Source organism: Thermobia domestica, chromosome 1, assembly GCF_964235325.1.
Source record: "Thermobia domestica chromosome 1, izTheDome1.hap1.1, whole genome shotgun sequence".
NCBI classification, from domain to species: domain Eukaryota; kingdom Metazoa; phylum Arthropoda; class Insecta; order Zygentoma; family Lepismatidae; genus Thermobia; species Thermobia domestica.
In genome coordinates, this window is record NC_137454.1 from 32,670,377 (window position 1) to 32,682,534 (window position 12,158).

The 12,158-nt window shown below is 32.8% G+C and overlaps 1 protein-coding gene across 1 annotated transcript in view; it reads right to left on the reverse strand.

Moving 5' to 3' along the window:
• Window positions 1-2,012: 2,012 nt before the first annotated feature.
• Window positions 2,013-12,158, reverse strand: part of Galphao (G protein alpha o subunit) — a 362,612-nt gene continuing 352,466 nt past the window's right edge. The window contains exon 8 of the mRNA XM_081756619.1: window positions 2,013-4,082. Coding sequence (XP_081612745.1) covers window positions 3,895-4,082 — 188 coding nt within the window. The 3' untranslated portion in view covers window positions 2,013-3,894. The remainder of the gene's footprint in view (window positions 4,083-12,158) is intronic.

Here is a 12,158-nt window from a genome sequence, read left to right on the forward strand (position 1 = left end):
CTAAATTAGAAGAGTAAGCTGGTGCTAACATTACGAATAATTATGTTTCTACACAAAGGATTTTCTTCCATTTTGCCATATTTCTCTTCTTTCAGTAGTAAATAAAGCAATTTGTATGGACTTGTTAGTCACCCGGTGTGGAGAAATGAAAAGAAGATAGAAAGGAAAAGCTTTAATAACAATAGTAGATGTGCTTACTTTGAAATCGATAGATTTGATGGTCCCGCCAACATTCAAGAAGACACTCTGATTTAACACGTATTAATTATCAATCTTTGGATATATATATTTTTAAAATCATATTTACTTGTTCTTGTTTTATTTTGCTTTACAGAGTAAATTCTACAACTGCAATTTATACGAATACTGCCTACTTAATGTTCTTGACAATGCTGTCCCGGTAAATTTAGTTTCTTTTATTTCTATAACTTTTTCTTTTTTTAAAAAAAGGACAAAAATCTTTCTACTTAATCAGCAATTAGCGGAATGAATTGATAATAATTAGAAACTCTTATGTAGCATTATGATATCTTGAAACAACATTATATTTTACAAACTGGCTTTATTTTTGTTTAGTGCGTAATAGCGACATTCAAAGAACATACAATGAGCTCACTCAGTCAAATTACATTCAAGTTTTTTTTTTCAGCATAATAATCAATATATATATATATACACATATACATACACATACTGTGCATATATTTATGTATATAAATTGTGTATATGTATATAGCTTCTAGCTAATACTCATTGACTTTTATTTTATAATGGAGATTCTGTTGATTTTATTAGTCCCTCTTTTTTATTAAAATGTAATCTTTTGAGTCAATGCCACAACGTTTGAAGGTTTTTGTTGTTGTTGCTGCTGTTTCTGTTGAGACTAGCCCATTATGTTACTATCATCACTGCATCTCTTTTAGAGTAAAAAACAAAATAGCATTTCCTCAAACGTACAAACATTTCAAGAAACATTCTTGTTAATATTATTTTTATTACAATTAGCTTTAATGTAATAATCCTTTCTGTCTTTCAATAAATCACTTGTTTATTTCCAAAGAAACTGATTCGGTTTCTCACTATTAAGCAAAAACGTGAACATGACTTTTTTTGTTTGTTTTTTAATTTCTTTCAACAATCTAGTCACATTGCTAGCTTCTTATAAAGATGATTAAGACACAGATATAAATTTTTTTATTACCATAGTGCATTACTTTATTTAGCCTTTCAAAAACCTTCGAACAGATCCAAGCTAAAACGAGAAGAAACAAAAAATAATGATGATGATGATGATAACTATATACTAAAAATATTCTTTCTTCTTTGTGGTTAAAGTAAGGAACAGCGGTTTTGGGTGTTACGAGGTCATTTGATATAATTTTCATGTATGTATGTATGTATATATATATATACATATATAATAATAGTATTTATATAATCCTTTGCACACAAGCGACATTATTTTTAATATATCCTTACATAAAATTGTCCACTTTGGACTACAATATTCACCCGAAATACCTCCCCCCTCGTACGTGAGGTGGAAAAGCTAACATTTTTTTATTCATTTAGTTGGTTAGGTGTTCCTGTGTTTTTCTTTTCTCCTGTTGTTAAAAAGTTCTTTCAAAACAATTACAGTATGAGAACACTTAGGTATATATATCCATATATATATATATATATATATATATATATATATATATATATATATATATATATGGATATATATATATATATGGATATATATATATATATATGGATATATATATATATATATATATATATATATATATATATATATATATATATGGATATATATATATATATATGGATATATATATATATATATATATATATATATATATATATATATATATATATATATATATATATATATATATATATATATATATAAGCTATCACAACAAATAAATAAAAAACGGTTCTGAACAGAATTGTCATATTCAGTTATCAGAACAGGCAAAAAATCTTTGCAATTATTAATTTATATATATCCATTTTATGTAATATTTTTTCCCTAATACGTTTTTGTTTCAGTGGGTACGCGTGACTAGAATTATGACTTAGCAATTATATAAAACGACGTAACTGCACGATAATCGTTTGCAAAGGGCAGCAATAACACTGCAGCACCATCAGATCCAATAAAATAATAATTATTGTTATTATCATTATCATTATATATATATATCTGTATATGTATACATATAATATATATATATTGTTTGTTTGTTAGTAATCATTTTACACTCATTATTTGATTGATGGTACAGCAATGATTTATTTCGTACTTACTAATTGATTTTTGTATTTTTTTCCCCCACTTTGTACAATGAAAGTTGTTAATGTCCAGCGCCAATTGCAAAAGAATGAGTTCGTTATTTAATTTATTTTATTATATTATATATATATATAAGAAAATGATAATCATCTTCCCATTTACAATTTTAGTTTCCAAATTACCAAATAACTGAAATAGTACAGATACAGAAATGTACGACATAGTCACTTTATAACATAGTAAAGAATTTTTATTATTTTCAATTTCAGAGGCGCTTATTATATATATATATTTTTTTTTCTTTCTTAACACTCATTCTTGTATGGAAAACAACACTGCATTTGCTATGATCAATACAGTAGTTCTCTTGATTATTTGTCAATACTTTATTATTATTATTATTATTATTCGAACTCCCTCTTTATATTTTCAATAACAACCATAACATGATAATAACTTAATTCCTAGGGATTCTATTAACATTAAGATAGCATTATGATAACACCACTCTTGTCTCGTTTTTTGTAATCTCGAACTAGATCCATTATTTTAATTAATTAAGTCTCTTTTGTCACTGAATTATATCGGTCCTGTGTGCAGATTACGAGTGGTATACTTCCACCACCACAAAAAATCGCCTTTGTTTGTTAACTTATTTATTTATTTATTTATTTACTTGTATTTTTACTTATATTTAGTGTTTTTTGAAAACATTGTTTTTTTTTCCTACATGTTGTGACGTTAGTCCATCACTAAATGAAATCAATGGCATGTTGCAACAAGGGGGGGTTGGAAGGGTTTTTATTTTATTTAAAAAAAAATAGAGGGGAGGGAGGTCATTCACAAAGCATGCGCAAAATTCAATCAAACCTTTGAGGCTGAAAAACCTATGATATTAAGGTTAGCCTTTCTTGGATTTTCTATTTTATCAGTAGTTTTTAATAATTCCCTTGCTTCCTTGGCTTCTTTGAGTAAACAATACATAACATACAGTCAGAAACAACACAGAGATTTCTTGATTAGCTACAGATTTCGGTTTGATCTATCAATTTGTCATTAAATATGGCGGCTTTTAATGATGATTAAGTTTGTGCATACAAAGGAAATTTCTTTAAAAGACTGTTAAATTTGTTTACCTTTAGCAATTAAGAAACAAAGCACTGCAGTTATGTTATTAAGAACGCGAAATAATCGTGTAATTTATTTCTCTCTCTATATATATATGTATATATATTTATGTATATGTATATATGTAAATAGATTAGAGGTTTTAAAAAATTCAGATTAGTTTCACAGAAATTTTGCAATTATGCCTGACAAACAAATGATTTTCTTCAGGAGGAAGAGAGCAGCGATTGTACATGTAGCAGTACTTGAGATGCACGAATGTATGAATACACCAGGTCCTATATCGTCGCCTATATTTGTTATCAGCCCATAGATGTTACTGATGTCGACATATAACATTGCAGCATAATTTGACCCTGCAAAATCTCATTATCCATCAGGCGAATTCCCTCCCCTCCAACAGGCATCTAATTTTTTATTTCTTGTTTTTTTTTTAAAAAAAAAATCCTGCTGTGTAGCTGTGCTTAATACAAGCCACAACCTCGAAGATTATTGGCAATGATTACATCAGTGACTGCATCGAACACGAACTGGATATTGTTAGTATCGGTTGCACATGTCATGTGGCAGTAGATTTCTTTAGTAGTGGATTTGTTCTTGGCTTCAAACTGCGCTTGAATGTAAGAGGCTGCCTCCGCGTACTCTTGGGCTCCTGCAAGAAAAATATTAAACGCTTTTATTTTTTTTAAAATACAAATTATAGACACCATTTCGACAAACATGTCAAATATATACAATGATACATATCGTATCTGGTAAGTAAATATCGTTTTTAGTAAAAAATATATATATTAAAGCAGGTTTGGTCAAGCCAAATTTATTTTTAAGTAAAAGAGCACACCTTAAACATGGTTTTTCCACCAATCTTCGAACACCTGTTACAGCGGCTGATCAACTTCTTCAAACCTTCCTCAAAGAAACTTCCTGCCAGTGAAAACAACCGTAGCTCCACAGTTGCGTCACCATCAATTTCAAAGCGCTTACCGCCGAGTTCGCGCTTCAAGTACAGGAACAAGACAGCGCCAAGTTAGGCTTGTACGGCGGATGGTCAATTTTACCGTTACAAGTTAAGGGAGGAAATCTTAGCTAATGTATTAATATTTGTATATAGTTTTCTGAAGCTGTATGAAGCTTTCTATCCCTTTCTTGTAGCGATAAAATTTACTGATGTGACTTCCCGCAAAAGTCGCCAGTGAAAGTGACATATATATATATATATATACAAATACTGCAACGACGACATAGAAGCACTGACTTGTTGTATACGAGGATGTTTTCAAAACTTTCCAAGCAAACACTGAAATATCGCGTCACTGGTAACAAACCGTTCACGGCATATAGTACCACCTATGGAAGAAATTTGTATCAGTTCCAATTGTCTAACTGCGTCAGTTCTTGAATTAGTCGCTATGTGCAGTCATTTGAATTAGTCGCTGTGTGTTGAGCTCGTATACTGCATGACAATGCTCCAGCCCACACGGCTCTTGTTGCGAAGGTTGTAGCGAAAGATTATGGCTTCAAGGAAATTCAGCACCTACTCTAAGCCCAGTAAAAGACTGTGGCTTCGAGGAGATTTATCACCTAACCTAAGTCTACTGTGGCTTCAAGGAGATTTAGCACCTACCCTAAGCCTAGTGAAACACTGTGGCTTCGAAGAAATTTAGCACCTACACTAAGCCTAATAAAACACTATGGCTACGAGGAGATTTAGCACCTACCCTAAGCCCAGTGAAAGACTGTGGCTTCGAGGAGATTTAGCGCCTACCCTAAGCCCAGTGAAAGATTGTGGCTTTGGGGAGGAGATTTAGCACCTACCCTAAGCCCAGTGAAAGACTGTGGCTTCGAGGAGATTCAGCACCTACACTAAGCCCAGTGAAAGACTGTAGCTGCGAGGAGATTTAGCATCTACCCTAAACCCAGTGAAAGATTGTGGATTCGAGGAGATTTAGCATCTACTCTAAGCCCAGTGAAAGACTGTGGCTTCGAGGAGATTTAGCACCTACCCTAAGCCCAGTGAAAGACTATGGCTTCGAGGAGATTCAGCACCTACTCTAAGCCCAGTGAAAGACTGTAGCTGCGAGGAGATTTAGCATCTACCCTAAACCCAGTGAAAAACTGTGACTTCGAGTAGATTTAGCATCTAACCTAAGCCCAGTGAAAGATTGTGGATTCGAGGAGATTTAGCATCTACTCTAAGCCCAGTGAAAGACTGTAGCTTCGAGGAGATTTAGCACCTACCCTAAGCCTAGTGAAAGACTAGCTTTGAGAAGATTTAGCACCAACCCTAAGCCCAGTGAAAGATTGGGACTTCGAGGAAATTCAGCATCCACCCTACATTTCAGATTTAGCACTGCAGCCTTAGCAACAACATGTGTGTAAACTAGAGCATTGTTACGCAGGATACGAGCTCAACACACCGCTACTAATTCAATGACTCTCTCCAACGAACTAGCGCAGCTAGACAGTTGAAACTAATACATTATTTCTTCCATAGATGGCACTATATGTCATTAACGGATTATTACCAGTGGCACAATATTTCAGTGTCAGAACGCAAACTTTTGAAAATACCTTTGTATGTACTAAAAACATGAATCATCATTGTCTTTGGGTTAATGCTGCCTGGCATTTAATTGAGTGGAATTAGTTAGTACGGTTGTTGGTTCTTAAGGAGAACCTATTTGAGCTAAAATAAAGTTCTGTGCAAATGCAGAAGTGATGTTTGAAAATACTTTCCATGCTAATTGTGGCTTATACACTGATTTTTCTTTTCTGAAACTGAAGTTAAAAATTTTGGGATGGCTTATACATATGACAACTAAGTATTGTCAACACATCATTTGACAAACATTATCACAACAAATAATCAAAACAAAAAGAAGCACTCATCAAAGCAAACAACGAAAACGTTTCAACGACAAGCTTCCGCCATCTTCAGTAGGCATCCCTTACGAAATCAATGCTACTTGCACAACTACATAGTATGAGAATTGTTGTTGTAAAACTTTTTTTTTTTTTTGTGTGTGTTGATAACCCATGCTATCTTCTCATTACTTTCATTCAGAATCATCTCTAAGTATCAAGCCTTTTTTTTTCTTTTATTTTGCATGTTGACGATTTGAAAAGATTCTGATGGTAATTAAAAGATACCATAGGTTATTAAGTTATTAGTTTACAGCCATATGTTCAAGAACCAGAAACATTATTCCTATAATGGAGCAAACTCATCAAAATCTGTATTTTTTACAAATAGCGTTGATTTCTTAAGGAACGCGCGCTGAGGTTCCATATCAGACCAAGGTAACTCAAACGAAAAATTAATTCAATTGAATAATATTAAATGGTGTCTTATACATAATTTTTTACTGGATACCACAAGTGACAGGTAGAGAACTACACAATATCCTAATACAAGATGGTGTCACGAAATTAGGTAGCGCTGCGAATATCTTAGAAACAAATTACCAAAGATAGATGCTTGTCAAAAAGTTTTGGAAAGATCTTAATCCAGCAATGGATCAACGATTATTGATAATGGTGTATATGCGTTTCAAATATAGATAACCCTTACCACTACACTTGTGTGATCCCAGTTATAATTCTTAATATCTGAGCATTTGAGATTAAGAAATAAACGCTTATACCTTGTTCTGAGAGATCATATGTTTCACCCTGTACCTGTAACAATTTCTAATACAAAGATAGCTCAAATAAAATTTACTGTTTCTGGGTATAACTGGTTAAAATGTCTGGGTATAACAAAGGGTTCTGCGAACTCAAAATATTTTAACAACTGGTTTTAGCGAACCGGTGTGAATCAACTGAATAGCACTACTGACTGTAGCTATACTGTAAATGCATTGAAAACCTGGAGCTCGCTGGGGACACTTTCAGTATTATTCAATTGAGCTATTTTTTTTTTTTTTTTCATGAGTAAATTCGGTTTGACGTGAAATTTTTTTAGGGGGTGAGACTAAAAAATTTCGGAAGCCAATACGGACCACTCTAATATATATATTACTATTATAGGCCTAGAATTACAGGAAAGGCCTTTTGACTTAAAGTAAGAAACATTACGTATAATTATAATTGTAAACATCATTAACACATGTGCAAATTTAAACGTTAACGTTGCCTATTACAACATCTTGTTGTTTTAACGACTACAAATAATTGTTTTTCTTAGAATTACTTATTTCTCTATTTTTGACTTTCTTTCTTTTCCTCCATGCATTCCTTCCTGAGGTGCTTCCCTCTGTCTTTTCACTATTTATAGATCGGAAGTTCTTACTCAATTTGCCTTACTTTTTTTTTTTTTTTTTTTTTTTTTTTACTGTCAACGATTATTTTAAAGACATCTATTCTGTCACTTCCTTATTCTCTATTTATGTGCCTCTTCCTTTTCTAAAATTGGCTTCTCTCTCCTCGGTCTAAGTCGCGAAGATAGCAAAGAGGAAGGAAACTTTGTCACGGCTCCCAAGTAATTCATCTTTAATAATTCATCCGTCCATGGCTTGTATCTAATGCAAGCATGTTGCTAGCATATTACGAATAAGCAATGAACACTCACAAAGTTTTTAACGTTTGCTATCATTTATTTTAATATTCATTTTTTTAAAAAATGAAATGAAATCTTTAAGTTGTACGTCCCACTAATATGCTGGTTAGACTAAAGGAGACGCTGATGATGAGAAATGAATGAAATTGTGGAATGAAGAAAGTAGGAGGAAACAGGAGAACCCTGAGAAAACGCACGCAAACGGTGTTTGTCCACCACAAAGTTCACTTGGCGTGAGCTGAGATCGAACCAAGGACCCCATGCATCAGATGTGAACGCTCTACCACTGAGCCACCGTGGCTCCTAATATTCATTAACTATTTTCTCTTAGAAACTGAATTATTTTCCTATTCAGACTACAATGTAGTGAATACAAAATGACAAGTACATTTTAGTATTGAAGTTTGAACAAATACTTTTGTATTTTTATAGTTTTGATGTCGATAAAAATGTACGAAATTCACACGTGTCTGCTGTTTGAAAATGCATTGCCCAGAAGAGTTCGCGAAAGCTCCAGCGAATGAAATATTGAAAGTACTCTGATGCCTGACTAGGAAAAGAACGCGCAACTCTAAGGTAAAACAGTTTCATTTAATGTTAGTACCTATCGCGTAAAATAATACGAAATCATTAACGTTTTAATCCATTGGGATTGAAAGATATCTTTTCCAGTTTAAGCCTAGCCGTAGTTTAAAACATTCAACCGAGGCGAAGAATGATCGAAAGCGTTTCTCTATTATCGTATGGCTGTATCCACTTGGTATTCAGTTTCTATAAAGGAAGACTTCAGCCTTGTATTTATGGGGAGAAGGGGTAAGAAAAGATGAGAGAAAGCATACCAATGTACACGTGGCACTGCAACTTGTTTTTTCTTTCTTTCATAAATATTCATTAGTCGATAATACTACTCTCTCTTTATAGAAATAATTTCCAGCTTCCTTTACACTGATACAAACTTCCTAAAAGTAAATTTGTTTTCTCAGGATGGCTGCCTTGTTAGTCTTGCATCAAACTCAGCAACAAACAATCTGTTTAAAACCACTACGTAAATTATTTTATGATCCCACTTAAGCAAACTATTTGTTTTAAAATAACTCCAACCTGAAACATGTGTAACTTAAATTTAGATGTGTAATTTATAACACGTATTCCTATTGTTTTCTTTGTTTTTCTTTCACTCAATAAAAGTTTGTTTTTTAGTGGGAGTTTCATTGGATGAAATCCAGTGATGGAAGCTGCTTCCGTCGAGTTGTATTGTTGGCGACGCAACGTAAGAGGAAGCAACTGTGTATCTTCAAAAACTATTTTTAGTACCATTCATTGATTCACTTATGTAAAACGTTTAGAAACAATTTACGAATTTTATTTTAATAGCTAGCTGCAAATGATTTTTGTATAAAGATTTGTTCGGATATTAACAAATACCAGTAATTTTAGTTGAGTAACAAAATCCCAAACTTAGTCTTATTTGTCCTGATCCAAATTGCGCGATTTCAAACTTATCTAAGCACCTAGGTGTGTCCATCACAGACAGTCATAATTATCCGATTATTTCTATCACATATAGAAATGAAATGAAATCTTTTGAGTTTTACGTCCCACGGTTATACCGGTTAGGCTAAAGGAGACAGTGATTATGAGAAATGAATGAAATGGTGGAATGAAGAAAGTGGGAGGAAACGGGAGAACCCGGAACCCAAACCCACGCACACGGTGTTTGTCCACCACAAAGTTCACTTGGCGGAAGCAGGGTTTGAACCCGGAACCCTATGCACCAGAGGTGAACGCTCTACCACTGAGCCACCGCGGCCCCTTTCTATCACATACAGAAAGGAACGTTTTTGAATCATTTTATATCTCAATTAAAAATTTAACTTTAAACTTGGATAAGGGCAATTTAGACATGGATTGGAATTTTGTAATTAAGGGCTTCATTCAAAAATTTTAGTCTCACTGACAGTATAATCTTATACCGTACTTCTGTACTGTTCTTGCTTAGATGCATCATAGAGCAATGATATTGGTTGTATTTGGTTGGGACTTGGCAACATTCATTCTACGCAGTTCAAACGCACAAAGTTTCTGTAAATGTTTAATTGCAAATAGTACTTTTGTTTCTCGAGAACAGTATAGCTGGTCGCAAATTTAAATTGATTCATAATTCAGTATTTAATGTTAGAAGAGGTCATGTATGGTTATGAAATGTGAACTCATTGATACATGTCTTTATTCTCCAATGATTGACTGATGAAGTAAGCAGTAGCTTTTGAAATATTTCACAAAAATCAATAATGAAAACACAGCACGGCAGAGTAACTTGTTTCAGTTTATATATATATATATATATATAAACTAAAACAAGTTACTCTGCCGTGCTGTGTTTTCATTATTGATTTTTGTGAAATATTTCAAAAGCTACTGATATATACATATATATATATATATATATATATATATATATATATATATATATATATATATATATATATATATATATATATATATATATATATATATATATATATAAGCAACCAATTACCCCATCACATTTCAAATCATCATAGGGCCTCTTTTTTAACCACTACAGGAAACAACTGCACAAGGAAAATTTGTTTTGATGATTTCTGCATAGATGGAAACCTGTTTGAAATGTATTTTAAGCTATCAACATCAAAACTGAACTACACAATCTAAAGCATGTATTTAAAAATTTTTGCGGGAGTGACAATATATTATTTTTTTAAAATAGAAATTTAATGTTTTTCGTATTAGTTCAGACACTGTAGCACGTTTAACTATAAAACTAAACTTAAAAATTAAAAACGAAACAATTAAAATAACAAAACTGAATTCCAGTAACCTACTTTCAAGCATTTTTATTGCTTTTATAGGTTAATAATGTATTACTCTGATTAACATTTTGCATTAGCCTACTAAGATGTTGTTTAGGTGCTGAAATTCACATATTTTACACCAAAACGAAAAAGTTTTGTTTATAAATATTTATAAGTGAAGATCGACCGATAGATGGGAGGAAGAAGCACTAAAGATTGTGGGGGAAAAAAAAATGGAAAATAAGATGGGGAAAAGTGCAGGAAGAAGAATAGTGGAGTGAAAGAACTCGTTAGAGAGGGCCCATACATACTCAGAACAACACTAGAATTGGAAACTTATGACAGTGATAAAAACTCATTCCCATAGTCACAATGCCAGACGTAAAAAATATCTTCCATCATTATTTGAAAAGACCCTACATACAACATATATACGGAACTATAGGCGCCAACTAAATGGATGTTCCTGGGCTCAAGCATCCATTGAAGATTTTTATGGGAGCTCAGCACCGATTGAAGTTTTGTGTTGGGATTAGTCTCGAAATTTTATGTGTCGACTAAAAGCAGGGAATAACTGTTATTATTCAGTTCAAAATCTTTTGTCGTTGTGAATTCTGCCGAGGAATTTGAAGCTTAAAATACATAAAACGATAATCATGCCTGTTGTGCTGTATGGTTGCGAAACATGGTCGCTTACTTTGAGAACAATATCCTGAGATGAATATTCGGATCCAAGAGAAACGACAACAGGGAATGGTAAAAAATAATAACGAGGAATTGCATAATTTATACCGTTTACCAAACATTGTTAGGGTCATCAAGTCTACGAGGCTCAGGTGGGCAGGTCATGTAGCCAGAATAGAAGAAAGTCAGAATGCTTTCAAAGTCTTAACTGAAAGTCTAATCGGAAAAGGACCATTAGGAAGACCCTGTAGGTACAGATGGAGGGACAATATTAAGATGGATCTCGTAGAAATAGGAATACAAAGTAGAAACGGGATCTAGTTGGCTAAGAATAAATGTCAATGGAGAGCTTTTGTGGACGCGGCATTGAACCTCCCAGTTAAATAAGCTATCGGGTTAGTTAGTTACTAATCTCGAAGTTATACATTCATGTCGTGAACAATAAATAAATAAATAAATAAATGATCTAAGACGAGCTTTACCAATAAAGTATAATCCATTTAAATAAAATTAAGTTAATGTTATTAAATACATTTGAAATGGAAATTTTGAGTTTTGTACAATATACATACATACAATATACATAAAATCTAACGTCTTTGCAATCTTTGGTGGCTTTTTACGCCTCTCAGGGGGAGGTTCCAGTTTGGGA